Genomic DNA, 17320 nt, shown 5'->3' with positions numbered 1-17320 from the left:
CCGAAACTCTGCGCCGCTCACGGCTCTTAAACAGCCTCCTGACCGGTCACCTCCTCGGGTGGGGGCAGGGCGCGGCCCTGCGGGCAGATATAGACCAGTGGGCGTGGCCGGGCGAGCAAATATCGCCCAGGAGGCGTGGCCTGCCCGGGAGAAAACAACGTGGAGCAATAGGGGGAAGGGGGCGTGGTCCAGCGGAGGGGGGCGTGGCTTTTCCGCGCAGGGGGGGTGGTATATAAACGGGAGGGCGGGGCACTGTATGCAAAGTAGGGGGCGGGGCATCCGGGCGGCAGGAAGCGTCGTTTCCGCTGCTGTCTGTGTCGAGCGGAGTCGGGAGCGGGGCCGCCGCGTGAGTCCGGGAGAGACCGAGACCCCCCCCCGGGGTCCCCTCCCCCATCGCCGGGCTCTGCCCCCCGCCCCCCCCGGGGTCCCCTCCCCCACCGCCGGGCTCTGCCCCCCGCCCCCCCCGGGGTCCCCTCCCCCATCGCCGGGCTCTGCCCTGCCCCCGGGGTCCCCTCCCCCACCGCCGGGCTCTGCCCCCCGCCCCCCCCGGGGTCCCCTCCCCACTGCCGGGCTCTGTCTCCCCCGGGATCCCCTCCCCACTGCCGGGAACTGCCCCCGGGGATCCCCTCTCCCCACTGCCGGGCTCTGCTCCCCGGGGATCCCTCCCCACTGCCGGGCTCTGCCCCCGGGGATCCCCCCCTCCCCCACCGCCGGGCTCTTCACCCCCCTCCCTGGGGTCCCTCTCCCCGGGCAGGGCCCCCCCGCCCGGGTCTGCCGTCCCGGGATCCGCCGGGAACTGCCCCCAGGGCCCTCCCCACCGCCGGGACCTGCCCCCGGGGTACCCCTCCCTGGGCTCTGCTGCCCCTGCCCCACGGGATCCCCTCTCCCCACCGCCGGGCTCTGCGGCCCCCGGGATCCCCTCCCAGGAACTGCCCTCCCCAGAGTCCCCTTCCCGGGATCCGCCGGGAACTGCCCCCAGGGTCCCCTCCCCCACCGCTCCCGCAACCGCCGGGATGTGCCCACCTTCCTGGCTGGCCCTTACCCCCACTGCCGGGATCCCCACCCCGAAGCTCCAGCCTTCCCCCACCCCGGAATATGTCCCCCCAGGGAACTCCTCCCCCCACCGCCAGCACCTGCCCCCCTTCCCGGGTGGCCCCTCCCCCCACCGCTGGGATCTGCCCCATTCCTGGGAGCCCCCATTCCCTCCTCTCTTGGGATCCCCTGCAAATCCCCTGGAATCTGCCCCCAGCCCTCCTCCACCACTCCCCTCCTTCTCCTGCAATCCTCCATGGGAATCCCCGCCCACCCCAAGACCTGCCCCTCCCACTGAGATCTTCCTCCCGCACTCCATGGGATTCCCGCAGCACCTCCTCCCCATCTCCTCCACTTGCCCCTCTCCAGGGGATTCCCTCCAGCCACTCCCTGGATCTGTCCCCCAGCCTCCCGCTCTCAGTTTCCCCCTGGGGCCTTCCATGGGGATCCCCACCTCACCCCTGAGATCTGCCCCTACTCACCCCCTTCAGCCTTCCTTGGGATCCCCAGCCCCCTTGAGATTTTCCCTGTTCCCCAGTGCGCACCGGGGATGCCCCCCTCAATCTCTCCCAGCCCAGGGGATCCCCAGGCTCCTGTCTTCCAGCCTGTCCCCCCCCCCCCTTCTCCCCTGCCAGGCCGTGGGGGTCTTTTCCTCCCCTTTGCCCCAGGGACCCCCCTCAGACCCCAGCACGGCCCCTGGGTTCCCCTTTTAGCATTTCCCCTCATGAGACTTGAGTTGGGGGTGAGCCCCACAGAGGGACCCCACTTCCCAGGCAGCCCCTCCCTTTTGGAGAAGGATCCTCTGACGACCCCCCCCCCCCAGGCATCACCCCCTGTAACATCCCCGCCCAGCGCAGGGACCCCCAGTATCACAGCGGATGGGGGTGAGCCCTGCATATTCCAGGAGCCCCCTGCTCATGGAGAGGCCCCCCCCAGCCTCACCCTGTTCTGCCCCCCACCCAGCACGGGGACCCCCTGCCCCCCAACATCACAGCAGATGGGAATGAACCCCATATACAGACCCCCCAAGAATGAGACCCCCCTTTCCAAGCACAAGGACCCCCGTACCCTCTGCCCCCAACATCTCAGAATGAGGTGAACCCCACAGAGGCCCCCTGCTTTAGGGAGCTCCCCCACTCAGAGACCCCCCCCGCCTCATTCCCTGGGCTCCTCCCCCCACCATCTCCTGCTCAGCCCAGGGAGCCCCCTTCACTCCCCCCCACATTTCTCCCAGCACCCCAGCTGCCCCCTCCCCCGCTAACCACCCGCCTTTCCCCTCCCCCGGTCTCTGCAGGCGAACTCCAGAAACCATGCAGCTCTCCTGGCTTTTGGCCGCCGGCCTGTTTGCTGCCGCGGCGTCTGTGCCCATCGACCGGCCCAAGGCGGAGAAGAAGGCGGAAGAGACGCCCCCGGAACCGCCGGTAAGAAGCCGGGGCTCTGCCCCTTTTCGGACTGGATGTCGCCCCATCACCTTGTAGCAGGGAGTTCCGCCGGCAAGCCCAAGTCAGTGCCAAGCCCCGTGTTTAGTCTCTGGCCACTTCTTTGGCCCTGTGATGCCCGATTTGGTCAAGGCACAGTGAGACTGGAAACCCTTCTTCGGTCTCAGACCCCCCCTCCCTTCGTTTTTTTTTGTTTGGACCCAACAATGCACAGTTGTCTTGTAGCAGGGAGTTCCGCTGGCTTATTGCCAAGGCTGAGTTGCTTCTGTGTGTCTGGGGTACCCGTCTGGCCTCTGTGACCCTCGTGTCTGAGCCCCGCAGGATCTTTAATCCCCACCCCCCTCCTGGGCGGTGCTATTCCTCCATGTTATAGAAGGGGGAAACTGAGGCACAGGTCACTGTCCGAGCCTCCCCTGAGCCCAGCCTTCTTTTGATAAAACCTCTCAGGCATTGGAGTTTAGCTGCTAAGGGGTGTCACGGACTCACAGGTCGTGCCCGTACGACACCCCCCACTTCGTCACAGGGGTTTAACCAGAGACTGGCTGAGTGGCAGGTGCCAGGGACCCTGACTAATAATGGTTCAGCTAAAACCAACAGATTTCCAACCCCCCCTCCCCCCCCTCCGGCGACGGGAAAGATCCAGCTTGTGGGTGCTGGGAAGGCAGAAATGGAAGGGTTTCCTGGTATGGGTGTTACAGCAGGAAAGCTGCGAGCCCCCCACTTAGGGGGCTGTGTGTTTGAATTTAACAAGACAACTAACTCAGCTGGAGTAGGGTTGAAGTCAGACAATAAATCGCTACTTCCTCCGGCCGGCGCGCAGAGGAGGTGCGCACGACGCGTGGCGGCCCCCGAATTCAGCTCGGTTCTAACGCACTCCCCCAAATTCACGCCGCGGGCGCTGGCTGGGGCGGAAGGAAACCCCTTGGAAGTCGCTTTGGCTCGCAGCTTCCTTTGAAAATGATCAACTGACCTAATCAATAAGCCAAGGACATCCGGGGCTGATTGGTCGCTGCTGAGATCAGCTGTTGCTGTAGTTGGCTTTTAAGGACTTTAGACGGGAATGAAAACATCAATCCACTGGTCCGTGGGTTAAACCTAGGCGTGGCCGATTTGATTGTTATGGATCAGTTCAGCAGCGACGCGCCGTGTTTATTTTCATGCCGATTTTCCGGTTTTTCTCAGTGTCCGTTTTCACGAGGGCGCGGAATTCGGAACGTGGAAAGCTTTCGAGGCGCTAAAACGCGCGTGGGCAGCGTCGTGTGGCGAACGATCGCTCGGAAATAGCCTTCAATCAAACCGTAACAGGCTTCCCAGCACCGGGTTCTCTCTCTCTGCCTCCCCGGGAGTTTCCATTTGCCTCCATGGTGCTGGTTTTTTCCGTGCGTCCGGGGAAATCAACGCTTACGATCCAAAATCGGATCCTGTCACCGCGCCCCCTTACCGAACACACCTGAATGTTCCCTGCCCGTCTTGTCAATGATCGATCTGATCATTAAGGGAATCATTAAGAAAGGGATAGATAACAACGCAGAAAATATCATATTGCCTCTCTATAAATCCACGGTACGTGCACACCTTGAATACTGCGGGCAGATGGGGTCGCCCCATCTCGGAAAAGATATATTGGAATTGGAAAAGGTTCAGAAAAGGGCAACAAAAATGATGAGGGGTCTGGAACGGCTGCCGTATGAGGAGAGATTAATAAGACGGGGACCTTTCAGCCTGGAAAAGAGACAACTAAGAAGGGATATGACTGAGGTCTATACAATCATGACTGGTGTGGAGAAAGTGAATAAGGAAGTGTTGTTTACTCATAACACAAGAACTAGGGGTCACCCAATGAAATGAACAGGCAGCAGGTTTGAAACAAACAGGAAGTATTTCTTCACACAGCGCACAGTCAACCTGCGGAACTCCTTGCCACAGGATGTTGTGAAGGCCAAGATTATAACGGTTCAAAAAAGACCTAGATAAATTCATGGAGGCCATTAGCCAGGATGAGCAGGGATGGTGTCCCTGGCCTCTGTTTACCAGACACTGGGAATGGGCGACTGGATGGTCATTCCCTCTGGGGTACCCGGCTTTGGCCACTGTCGGAAGACAGGATACTGGGTTAGATGGACCTGTCATGGACTCACAGATCGTGCCCACTCTTGGCCCCGTGCAGTCTGTGGGGGGTGCCCCCTTCAGTGCGACAGCCCTTCTCGGGGGGCCGCTCTCCCCCGGGGTCAGGCCCCTCCACCTCCTGGAGCCGCCCCTCCGTGAGCCTCAGCGCGTCTGTCTCTGCCGTGGGGCCCTCGGGGAGTCCCCTCGCTCGGACCCCCGGGGCCTCCACCCCCCGAAGGGGCCGATGCCCCCCCGCCCCCCACCCTGCTCTCTAGCTCAGAGCGACTCAGCCAGCGTAACACAGGAGGGTCATTGAGCGTCTGAACCCAGCACAGGAAACTCTCCAGCCTCAGGCCTGGCCTCCCTCAGCCCAGCACGTCCCAGTCCCCCTGCAGCCGGGTGGGCTCTGCCTGCTCCCCCTCTCCAGAGATTAGAGCGGCTACAAAAGCAGAAAACCCAGTAATAATGGGGGGTTTCAAGTATCCCCATATTGGCTGGGAACATGTCCCCCCTGGATGGGATGCAGAGGTGCAATTTCTAGACCCCATCAGTGGCTGCGTCTTGGAGCAGCTGGGCCTGGAACCCACAAGGGAAGGACCAAATCTTGATTTAGTCCGAAGTGGAGCTCGGGATCTGCTGCTAGGGCGACCAGACAGCAAGTTTGAAAAATCGGGACGGGGGTAGGGGGTTAATAGGAGCCTATGTAGGAAAAAGACCCCAAAATCCCGACTGTCCCTATCAAATCAGGACATCTGGTCACCCTGTCTGCTCCAAGTGGTGAATGTAGCTGAGCTGCTCGGTAATAGTGACCGTAATGTAATTACATTTCACATCCTTGTAGGGGGAGAAAATGCCAGAGAAACCCCCACCACAGCAGCATTTAACCAAGGCCGCCCAGAGGATTGAGGGGGGCCTGGGGCAAAGCAGTTTTGGGGGCCCCTTTCATTAAAAAAAAAAGTTACACTACTAGAGAATACGATATTCTTGTGGGGGGCCCCACTTGACACCCCCCGCCCCGGGCGGCCCTGCATTTAACTTCAGAAAGGGGAACGACGCAAAACCTGGACCCTAGTGACCTGGAAATTGAAAGGAACAGTCACAAGGTGAAAAGCCTGCAAACTGCATGGAGACGATTTAAAACCGCCATAATAGTGGCTCAAACTAAATGTAAACCCCCCCATTTAAAAAACCCTAAAAAAAATGCCCCCATGGCTAAAGAGCAAAGTAAAAGGGGTGGTTAGAGGCAAGCAAAAAAACCCACAAAGCCTCCTTTAAAAACCACGAGGAAAGGGATGGAGGAAAAGGCGTAAAATCTCATAATGCCACTATATAAATCCATGGTACGTCCCCACCTCGAGTGCGGGCTGCAGATCTGGCTGCCCCACCTCGAAAAGGATCTATCAGTATTGGAAATGGTACAGAGACAGGCAACGAAGATGATTAGCGTATGAGGCGAGGTGACTAAGGCGGGGGGATGGTGTTAACTCCGTTCGAACAAGGATTCGACACGGTCACCGAGGAGAACTCTGCCAGCTCCTGTTAGCCAAGATGGGCAGAGAGGCTCTGAGTGTCCCTAAACATCTGACTGCCAGCAGCCGGGAGGGGAGGGGATGGGTTACCGGGTGCTAGTCCAGAGCCCCCCTGCTTCCCGGCTGGGCATCTGAGACCCCCGGCTCCAAGCCCCCCCTCTGTCCATTGTCTTCTCTCCAGGTAAACAGGACGGCCTGGGTCTCCTCTCCCCTCCTGTCCTCTGGCCGGACCCGGCTGGTCAGGTCACTGGGGTCCCGTCCCCGCAGCCCATTGTCCTCCCCCCGGCCAGAACCGGCTGCGTCTCCTGAGCCGGGTCACCAGGGCATCAGTCGCTGGGGTCTCCATCCTCCAGGCCAGCGGCCGGGGTCCCGCGTTCCCTCTCCAGCCCTTTGTGCCCACAAACTCCCTCCCCCCTCCCCTCGTTAACCCGTAACACCCGGGGACACTGAGTCCCACCCCCTCGGCCTGGAACCCACTGGGAAACCAAGGAGAGACGACAATCCCCCACTTCGTCACAGGACCTTTTGTCTGGTCTAGTGGGGCCGTTCTTATGATTAATTCCTCGTTTCATCAGCGTCGTCAGTTACAGACAAGATCTGTGAGCAAGCGTTTAAGGCAGAAGACAGCGCTTAGAGGAATTCCTGAGGAGCCAGCAGCGTCTCTCGTTAGTTTAGTAATTACAGGCAACGCCTGCCTCTCAGCCGTGAGAAGAAGTCGCTCTCTGGCCTAAATCAGTGCAGCCAGAGGGAGAGGACACGTGATCCATGAATAACGCACTATGGTCCGGTTAAAATTTGATGGCGTCTCCCACCCAGTTCAGGGGTCCTGAGATGAGACCAAAGACTCCCCTTCCCCCCCCCCCCCCGTGGTATTCCAGGACCAGCATTAACCCTTTTGCACCTGCTCGTGAGCACTGCAGCGTACGAGGGAAACTGAGGCAGGCTGCGGCCTGCTGAAAAAGATGATAGAAAATTCCCCGCTGGCTCACCCAGGCGGCACTCCCCGGCGGGCCTGCCAGTGCGTCTCCACCCAGGACAGGAGCTAAAACGTAGCTTGTAGCTCACCCAGCGGGGCCAGCTCCAAGGAAGCCAGGAGGCTCGGGCAGCTCCGGTGTGTTTATTAACAGTTGGCGTCAGGGCAGCCCCCGGCTCCGCTCGGGCGCGAATCGGGTCCCGTCACCGGAGAGCTGCCGTGGGCGTGGTCACGTTTTGGCTGGTGGGTTCTGGGAAGGCGGATCTGGAAGGCTCTCCTCTTGGGAGGATTACGGTAACACAGCTCGACTAGGCAAAGGGAGGATCGTGTATAGATGGGGAAACTGAGGCCTATTCCCCGCCCCTCTGCTCTAACCACTAGACCCCACTCCCCTTCCAGAGCCGGGGAGAGAACCCAGGAGTCTTGGGTCCCAGCCCCCTGCCTCTAACCACTAGACCCCACTCCCCTCCCAGAGCTGTGACAGATCCCAGGAGTCCTAGCTCCCACCCCCTCACACTCCCCACTAGACCCCACTCCTCCCAGAGCTGGGGAGAGAACCCAGGAGTCTTGGGTCCCAGCCCCCTGCCTCTAACCACAAGACCCCACTCCCCTCCCAGAGCTGTGACAGAGATCCCAGCTCCAGCCCCACACCTCCCACTCCCACCACCCACCCGGGAGAGAACCCAGGAGTCCGGGCTCCCAACTACAAGTAAGGCGTCACCTGAAGCAGGACGGGCGACTGTGTTCTGTGTGGTCGCTGTACGTCCCCGGCAGATTCAGTGTGTTCTGGAGGAGATATTGGGGGCGGGATGGATCCGGGGCAGGGTTCCCCCCCCCAGCTGGGAGGGGCCCGTGGCCTGACCTCTCGCTGTCGCTCGGCAGGACACGGGGCTGTATTACCATCGCTACCTGCAGGAGGTGATCAACGTGCTGGAGACAGACGGCCACTTCCGGGAGAAGCTGCAGGCGGCCAACGCCGAAGACATCAAGGTGAGAGAGACGGGCCGTGGAGGGGCGCCCTGCCTGGCCCCAGGGTGGGCTGGCTGGGGGGGCGGGGCCTGGGAAAGGGGGCGTGTCTTTATGACAGCTGCTCCCCCCCCCCCTCCATCTGCGGCAGAGCGGGAAGCTGAGCAAGGAGCTGGACTTCGTGAGCCATCACGTCCGCACCAAGCTGGACGAGCTGAAGCGCCAGGAGGTCTCCCGGCTCCGCATGCTGCTCAAGGCCAAGATGGACGCAACCATGGAGCAGAGTGAGTGGGGAGCCCGGACGCCTGGGTTCCTTCTCCAGCGCCGTGAGGGGAGGGGGGTCTAGTGTGTGTGTGTGTGTGTGTGTGAGAGAACTCGGGTACTTTTCCCAGCTGTGTTAGTGGTACCTGGTGAACTTTCACCTTTCCCTCTCTGCCTCAGTTTCCCCACCTAAGCAAGGGAGGATGGGGGGCCGGAACCCCACAGAGGGGAACAGCCCCATTCCCCACCCTCCTGAGCCAGCCAGTCCCTGCCCTGGGGCCGGATGGGAGCCGGCGCCCCCTAGAGGGGACAGGCCCCTGCCCCATTCCCTGCCCCCCTGAGCCAGCCAGTCCCTGCCCCGGGGCCGGGTGGGAGCCGGCGCCCCCTAGAGGGGACAGGCCCCTGCCCCATTCCCTGCCCCCCTGAGCCAGCCAGGCCCTGCCCTGGGGCCGGGTGGGAGCCAGCGCCCCCTTAGGGGGGAAAGGCCCCACGCCCCATTCCCTGCCCCCCTTGAGCCAGCCAGTCCCTGCCCTGAGGCTGGGTGGGAGCCGGCGCCCCCTAGAGGGGACGGGCCCCGCGCCCCATTCCCTGCCCTGTGTCTCCCCCAGATGTGCAGATCGATCACCTGGGGCTGCTGAAGCAGTTTGAGCACCTGGACCCCCAGAACCAGCACACCTTCGAGGCCCGTGACCTGGAGCTGCTCATCCAGGCAGTGAGTGTGGGGGGGTGGGGGGGACGTGGGGAGGAGAGGTCAGAAGGAACCAATTCTTTGGGGGGGGGGAGGGGGCAGTTGGGGGGTTGGGGGGGGCTTCATCCCATCCTCATCCTGGATACGGTGAGGAGAACCCCCCCCCCCGCATGGGGAAATCCCCTCCTGTTAACCCTTTCACCCCCTCCTGAGGGTCCCCTTGGGTCCACTGGACTCGCCCAGCCTGGGGTGGGGGGTAGAGGGTGGGGGCTGGTGAGTCTGCTCCCAAGGAAGGGTGGAGAGAACACGATGTGGTTGGGTCAGAGTAGGTGGGGCTGGGGGCCAGGACTCCTGGGTTCTCTCCCGGCTCCGGGAGGGGAGTGGGGGCTAGTGGTTAGAGTCGGGGGGCTGGGAGTCAGGACTCCTGGGTTCTCTCCCCAGCTCTGGGAGGGGAGTGGGGGCTAGTGGTTAGAGTCGGGGGGCTGGGAGTCAGGACTCCTGGGTTCCGTGCTGACGGCCGCCCCTCCTGCAGGCCACCAAGGACCTGGAGAACTACGACGCGGCCCATCACGAGGAGTTCAAACGATACGAGATGCTGAAGGAACACGAACGGCGCGAATACCTCAAGTCCCTGGACGAGGAGAAGCGGCGGGCGGAGGAGGCCCGGTTCCAGGAGCTGCGCCAGAAGCACAAGGAGCACCCCAAAATCAACGTCCCGGTAACGACCCCCTCCCCCCCCGTGGGGGGGCTCGGTTCACCCCGAGCTGGGCGGGGGGTGGGGGCAGAGCAGGACATGGGAGTTACCTGGGGAACTCCTTGCTGCAGGGTGTGTGTGGAGGGGGACGCATTTGCCTGCAGGATCTGTTGTTTCAGGGGTCACAGGTGAGCGTTAATCTGCAGAACTCCCTGCATCAGGGGCTGGGGTTACCCCAGAGAGCGCACCGCTGTGGGGGACGGGAGGTTAGGGGGGGTCGCCTGCCTCTGTCCAGCTACGAGACACTAGAGGGCGCCACGGAGCCAACGGCCAGACTTACGCCAAATTCATCTGCGGAACTCCACACTGCAGGGGGCGGAGGTGGTCTCTGGTCGTGGGCTTGGGAAAGGGGAGGGGATTAGCCCCCCCCACCTCCCAGCTCTGGGAAAATGCGGCGTAAGTGCAGGGGCAAGTCAAATGGGGCAGAGACTGAATGATGATTGGCAGGCGGGGGGCTTGGATCCAGGAGACCTGAGTTTTCTCCCCTCCTTCCCTTGACTCTGCCCCCTACAGGGCAGCCGAGATCAGCTCAAGGAAGTCTGGGAGGAGACAGACGGGCTGGACCCCAGCGAGTTCAATCCCAAAACCTTCTTCAAACTGCACGGTGAGGGGCCTGTCTCCTGTCCCGGGACGCTCCCCGCCCCTGCCCCAGGCAGTCCAGAGCCCTCTGCCCAGCTCCCCCCTCCGTGTGGGGCCAGCACCCCCTGCTGAAGTCACCCCGGGGGAGTCAGGCATGTCCCGTCCTCCGTTCAGGGGATTTAGGGGCTCGGGGAGGGGGGCAGGGTTGGTAACACACTAGACCCCTTGGGGTGGGATGGGGGGGCTGTAGGAGGGACCCACCCCCAAAGCCACCTCTGCCCCCAGCGTTTTCCCAGAGACCCGACCATCCCACCCCACAGTGGATGGAGAGAAATTGACACACGCCCCCAACTCCCCCCACCGGCATATTCAGCCCCCCTGTGGGGCGGGGGGGGGTTTGACACGGGGACGTCTGGCTCCTGGGAACTAGGAAACTTGTCACCCGTCGGGGGCTGCTGGCGAGAGCGAGATGGGACTGGTGCCTCCTAGAGGAGAAGGGCCCCATTCCCTGCCCCACCCCGAGCCAGCCAGTCCCCGCCCTGGGGCCGGGTGGGAGCCGGCGCCCCCTGGAGGGGAGATTCCCCTGCCCCGGCTGCGCTCACCCCCCCGTTTGTTGCAGACACAAACAGCGACGGGGTTCTCGACGAACAAGAATTGGAAGCACTTTTCACCAAGGAGGTGAGCTCCGCCGGGGGGGGGCGGGCAGGTGGGGGGTGAAGGCCTGTGCGGGAGGGGCCTGGACTCCAGGGCTCCCTATTATCCTTCCTCCTGGACCCCAAGGGAGTGGGGGAAGCCACCCCATGGCTGTGCTGGGGGTGCTGGTGTGCCGGGGGTAGTCGGACACCAGGAGGCGGCAAACAGAGGGGAGTGTGTGTGTGGGGCGAAGATGGGGGTGGCTGGCGGCAGAGGACAGGGAGATCCTGAAGGGCAGATCTTCTGTGGGTCTGTATATTGGGGGGGGGGAGGGGAGCTAAGCTGTGGGGATAGCAGTGGGATGGGGCTGAGGAATGGGGCGAGACAGACTATTGGGGGCAGCGGTGGGATGGGACCGGCGGGGCTGAGCTGTGAGGGGGATGGAATGGGCGGGGCCCTTGCAGGCAGCGGTGGGTGGGCGGGGCCTAGGCGTGTGTGTGTGTGTGGGGGGGAATGGGGCTATGCAGGTGGGCGGGCGTTGATCAGGTGTCTCCCCCCGGCCCCCCCCAGCTGGAGAAGGTCTACGACCCCCGGAACGAGGAGGACGACATGCTGGAGATGGAGGAGGAGCGTCTGCGTATGCGGGAGCACGTCATGAAGAACGTGAGTGACACACGCTCCCGCCGGTGGGGGGGGTCCTGGCCCTCAGTCTATTCTAGGGGGTCCTGGATTCAGCGTCCGGTCTATTCCCCGGCCTGGGGGGCTGCCTCCCGCCCCCACGCTGCCTCCCGAGGTCTCTGCCTCGTCACCTTCGCTGGGCCGTTCAGGGGATCCCCAAGCCTCAGAACTTGAGATCCTGCCCTGCCTTTCCCCAGCTTAGCTGCCCCTTGCAGCCCATCTGGTCCCCCCCCATCTGTCGTCCCCCCCCACGTTCTTCACTCGTGTACACGCCCCCGGGGCTTTTCCCCTCCGCTTCGTCGCCCCCGCAGGAGGGAATTCTTTGGCAAAAAGAAACCAAAAGCTTTAGCTGATACAGGAGCTTTCGGATGCTATTTTTCATGTGCGAATCCCTAAAAAAGTTTGGCTGCAGGAGCTCGACCCCCATTGGAAATCTTAGATGTAGCCTGTGCCCGCACCCCCCTTCCCCCCCGGGGACCCCAGCGTGAAACCCGCCGATCGAACGGAAAATCCCCGATTCGGGGAAGCGACCGCCGCCGTGTCGCCCGGAAAACCCTCATCCGGACGCGCCCGCCGCTCCCTTTTCTCAGATCCGTCTCCTTTTGCGCCGGCGCCGCCAGCAGGGGTTCGCCGAGACGGGTCTTTTCTTTCCCATTTCACCGCCCTTCCCGCGCGCTTTAATCGGCCGGGAGGACGCTCGGTTTCTCACCGCGACCCGGACGCCCGGCGGGTTCTGACCGACGTTCGTGTCTACGCAGCAGCATCTACAGCCAGTCGCTTGTTCTTTGGGGTTCGGATCCCCGCACTGTTCTCCCCGGGGGGCCTCCGGACCCGGATTGGCGCCTTGCAAGCTTCATTGGCAAAACCAACACGGTCCCGGAGCGAAGGGGAGATGGGGCCCGTCCAGCTGCTTTTCCCCAGCGGGGATGAGAATCAGCACCTCCACATCGGAGGGGGTGGCCCTCTCCCGGATGAAAGTGACCGGGGAGCAGCTGCCCTCACTGGCCGAGTTCGAGTATCTCGGGGTCGCGTTCACGAGTGACGGTGAGCGGGAGATCGACCGGCGGATTGGGGTGGCGGCGATGCACCGATCTGCGGCGGTGAAGCAGGAGCCGAGTCCCCATCCTCCCCTCTGGGCGTGAGCTTTGAGGAATGACCGAAAGGGATGAGATCGCGGGTGCAAGCGGCGGAAATGAGGTTTCTCCGCTTACTTTCCAAGACAGGGTGAGGCGCTCGGAGGGCCTCCGAGCAGAGCCAGGAAAAGCAGCGTAAAGAAAGAAGCAGCAGCAGTGAGGCGCTCTTGAGCGCGGTTTCTAAGCGTCAATCCTGCGGGCTCCGGCACCTCCGCGGTGGGCATTTCGTCTTCCCCGCTGTATGTTCAAGGTCTTGCCTGGATGCCGTTTGGTCTCCGAGTTCCCGTTTCTGAACCGTAAAAAAGGGGGCGGCCGAGTCTTGGCCTCCATGTTGTCCCGGGCCCAGTTCTGCAATTGCCCGAAATTCTTTTCCGCTTTTCCGATTCCGTCTGAAGGTCAAGGACCCAAGAAGCAGAAGCCATCAACGAAATCCGACAAAGACCCACACGCCTGGAGGCATCCGCAAAGAGAGACTCGGGCCCGATGGATCTGGCACCAGATCGCCGTCGCTACTGGGGACGATTCCAACCAGGAGTTTCCTCACGGGTCTTCCTAATGAGGGACTCTTTTCTATTGTAATTCTGACCACGCCGTATGCGTCTGCGTGATGGCGTCCGCCCCCTTTTCCTCATCTGGCCTCCCACACCCCAGGAATGCCCCGTTTTTCCCCCCAGGTCGTTGCTTCGTGTCTCTTAGTCCTTGTTCACGTCTCTGTCCTGCATGCGTCAGGACTGAAAGGTCGGTGACGCTACAGTCGTGGGCCGGGACGCTCTCTGGCCGCCTCCTCGCCCGCTGGCACGTCTCTCTCCGTCATCTGGTGACGTCGCTGGCATCGGGTCGCCCAGACAAGCATTCTCCAGCCTAGTCGGGCAAAGCTAAAATGTTACGGGTGTCGGCCTTGTGGTCCGGCCCCGCTTTATTTATTTACCTAACGCTCGTCCCTCCTAAATACGCCTTGATTGTCCGTTTCTGTCCTCCTACAATTGAAATCTATCGCGCCATCCCTGGATTGTGTCGGAAACAGCATCGGAAGTGAACCTAATGCAACGATCGGTTCATTTCATTCTCCGTTCGCTGCAGTTTACGTGTGTAGCGCTGGTTCCCAGCCTTGGCCGCCCGTCTGGGTTCCTGGCGCCGGCAGATCGGTGGGTCGCGGCGTCTTCGTTGACGTTGGGTCCTCTGTGTCCGTTTTTGGTGCAGCTCGGCAGCCTGGGAAAACAGTCCCTGGAAGTCCAGAAAGAGCCGTCTCCGGGTACCCGGCACGTTACCCGTCTCTGGGATGTTTCTCGAGCAAGCTGACGGTTCAGCGCGGCTCAGCCAGCCACATGCCGCCGGCTCGTTTTCCAGCGAGCGATCCGCGTTGTCTGTAGTTCCTGTAACGCTTTCGTCCATGGTCGGCTGCACCGTGTCCCGGGGGGGGGGGTGTCCTGTTTTGGGGGGGTCCCCGTTCCAGCCTGCGGCTCCAGTACCTGCTCTGGTCTCCCATGGGGCAGGGAGAAAAATCAACCCCCACGTGCCCCCCCACACCCCCACCAAGAGGCACCCCACGGGGCCACAATGCCAGGGGGATGGGCACAGAGTTCCCAGGATGGGGGACAAGGGAGGTGGATGGGGGGCGTAGGGAGTGCTGGGGGGCCTAGACCCCATGTGACCCCTTTATCTCCCCTCCACTCCCCCAGGTGGACTTGAACCAGGACCGACTGGTGACGCTGGAGGAATTCCTGAAATCCACCGAGAAGAAGGAGTTTAATGAGGCCGGAGGCTGGGAGGTGGGTGTTGGGGGGCGGCTGGGAGGTAGGGATTTGGGGGTCTGTGTCTCTTGGGGGGAGGCTGTGTTGTCTAACGGGGGGGTGGTGGAGGGGATGGGAGCCTGAGTGTGGGGAGTGGAGGGGTCGATCCTGGTTCTCACCTCCATCCTCCTTCCCTTCTCCTCGTCCCCCCCCACCCCAGACGGTGGACGAGACCCAGGTGTACTCGGAGGCGGAGCTGCAGCGGTTCGAGGCGGAGCTAGCGGCCCAGGAGGCGGAGCTTGGCCGGCGGGCGGAGCAGCTGCGGCGCCAGCACCAGGATCTGCAGGAGCAGCAGGTCCGGCTGGACGCCCAGAAGAAGGAGTATCAGCAGGTGGGGGCGCTGCGGGGTCCCCCCCTTCCCCACCCCCTCCCTTGCTCCCTCCACCGAGGGGTGGGGGAGGGAGAGCGGCTTTGGGTCCCCCCTGCCCCTCCCCCTGGGGGGGGGGTCAGTCCCTCTCTTGCCTAACTTGGGGATTCTCCCCCCCCCCCCCCGGAAGTGACACTGCAGGGGGTAGGGCTGTGCCCCTCAGAGTTGGGGGGTGGGGGGCATGTGTCTGCCCCTCCCCAGGAGTCAGGAATTTTGGGGTGGGGGATCAGCTGCCTCCCTCCCCCCCCACTGCTGTCACGGGGGCGGGGGAGATCGGCACGTGGGGGTGGAATCTAGCCGCAGTAGCAGAGGGGTAAAGGCTGCCCCCCCTCCCCCATCAGCAGGGGCTAATGTGGGAGCAGGCCCAGGATTAACCCTTTCCTCCCCCCTCCCAGGCCGTGCTGCACATGGAGCAGAGGAAAACCCAGCAGGGGGAGGCACCGGCGGAGGAGCTGAAATTCCAGGACCTGGCCCTGGACGCCGCCCTGGCAGGTAGGATGGGGGCTCAGGACTCCTGGGTTCTCTCTCTGGCTCTGGGAGGGGAGTGGGGCCTAGTGGTTAGAGCAGGGGGGGCTGGGAGCCAGGACTCCTGGGTTCTCCGCTCTGGGAGGGGAGTGAGGATCTAGTTGCTCGGTGCCAACCCGCCTTCTCCTGTCTCCGTTCCAGATCCGGCCGCGCCGGCAACCCCAGCCCATGCCCCTGAACAGAACCACGTGGAACCTCCCCAGAACCAGCAGCAGCAGTCGCCGCCACAGCCCGAAGTCCAGATCCAGTGAAACCCTGTGTGAGCTGGAGATGGGCAGAGCCTCTTGTCAGCCCCGCCCCTCCCTCTCCTGGGCCCTGCCCCTCTTCCTTCCCCACTGGCCCAGGGCTGGGGTCCTAGTATAGCATCCAGGCCAGGGGCTGTGCTGTCCGCAGTCCCCTTTTTGGCCACTGGGGGGTGACATTGAGTCTTGACTGTTTTTGGATCAGAGGCGTCGGTTGGAGCTGGGGGCTTCCTGCCCCATAGTGCTGCATTGTTTCCCAGCTTCCCCCACTTTCCCGGGGTGGGGGGTGAGGGGCTGCTGTAGTGCATGCTGGGTAGGCCTAGCTCAGTTTTTCCCTTCCCCACCTGCACACGAGCAGGTATTCTGGGGGTCGGGGCAGGCTTGCAGTGCACCTTGCCATTGGGCGGTGCATTATGGGTAACCCATCCCCCCATCATGGCAATAGATTGTGCTATTAGCACTGTCTCCCCCTGCCCTCCTCCCCCCCCACACCAAAAAGCCTCCTGCTCCCCCAAATTCTCTCAGCTCCCACGTCTTTCCGTATTGCTCATGGGGGGCCCCACTGCCCCCTCCCCCCCCCCCCCTCGCTGCTCTCCCTCCCCACCCCATGCTGGTCGAGGCGATGAAATAGACAAACTCGCCGCCCCCCATCATCCTGAGCCCCTGGGTTTATAACACAGGGGGACAGACCCCCCCTTAAAATCCTTCATCCCCTGGCTGCCTTCCCGAGCCGTGAGTGGGGTTCACGTGACGACTCCCCCGCTCCAAATTCTAGCTGCAGTCTTAAGGCCAATAGAACTGGGTTCATTAAAGGGGGGGGGGCGGAGCTTCCCCTGAGCTGGGCCCCACCCCACCAGACCCGGGGCAGGGTGGGAGCAGACCCAGGTTAGAAATTATGGGACTTGGCCCCAGACTGTTTGAATCATGGGCATTTTTTGGGAGACTGCGGGGGATGGGCCGGGACCGAGACCTGGCAGGAGTTTGGGGGTGAGCTGGTGGGGGCTCCCCTTTTTTGGGGGGATAGACCCCATGACACCCCTAGCAGCGCTCCCCAGCTGCTGTGGAACGAAACTGACCAGGGCCCTGCTGTCTCCCCAACTCTCCCCCCAAACTTGTACTAGCTTTAGGGGTGCTCTGCTGGCCCCCAAATCCGCAGTCTCTGCCCCACAGCACGGGGAGCAGTCGCGTGTGTCTTTCTGCCTCGCTGTTTTCCCCACATAAAGGGATAATTTAAGACACAAGCTGGTCTCATTTTTGGGCTCATGTGTGGCGTGGGGGGGCTGATTTTAGCTGGTGCCGGGTCCGACTGAGACCCTCTGCCCTGGGCTCCAAAGGGTGTCGAAGATGCTGAGAAAGTGATGGGAGGTAGTGGGGAAAGGCTGGTCCCCAGGTGCAGAGCTGTTTCATGGGTTTGCTGATAGAAGTGAGTGGTTGGAGCCTGGGTGGGACTATTTTTTAAATCCTGCCCTACACTTCCCACCTCGTTTCTTGCATTTTTAGCCCGCTGCCCCCTGCAAATCCCATGAGAGAGATTTTCCCACAAAATGCAGTTAACCTGTGGAACTCCTTGCCACAGGATGTTGTGAAGGCCGAGACTACAGCAGTGTTCAAAAAAGAACTAGGTA

At 62.3% G+C, this 17320-nt stretch overlaps 1 protein-coding gene across 1 annotated transcript; it reads left to right on the top strand.

Moving 5' to 3' along the window:
- Positions 1–258: 258 nt before the first annotated feature.
- Positions 259–17022, top strand: NUCB1 (nucleobindin 1). Its single transcript, XM_039510041.1, has 13 exons — positions 259–346; positions 2327–2453; positions 7962–8069; positions 8197–8329; positions 8915–9018; positions 9527–9712; positions 10262–10352; positions 10947–11005; positions 11531–11623; positions 14451–14540; positions 14722–14892; positions 15324–15420; positions 15595–17022. Exons 2-13 carry the CDS (start codon positions 2343–2345, stop codon positions 15702–15704), a joined length of 1353 nt encoding a protein of 450 aa, XP_039365975.1. The 5' UTR covers positions 259–346; positions 2327–2342; the 3' UTR covers positions 15705–17022.
- Positions 17023–17320: the final 298 nt, after the last annotated feature.

The sequence above is a fragment of the Mauremys reevesii genome, linkage group 22 (genome assembly GCF_016161935.1).
Source record: "Mauremys reevesii isolate NIE-2019 linkage group 22, ASM1616193v1, whole genome shotgun sequence".
Classification (NCBI taxonomy): domain Eukaryota; kingdom Metazoa; phylum Chordata; order Testudines; family Geoemydidae; genus Mauremys; species Mauremys reevesii.
The sequence above is the reverse complement of the archived record's forward strand: the minus strand, read 5'-3'. Positions and strand labels throughout refer to the sequence as shown.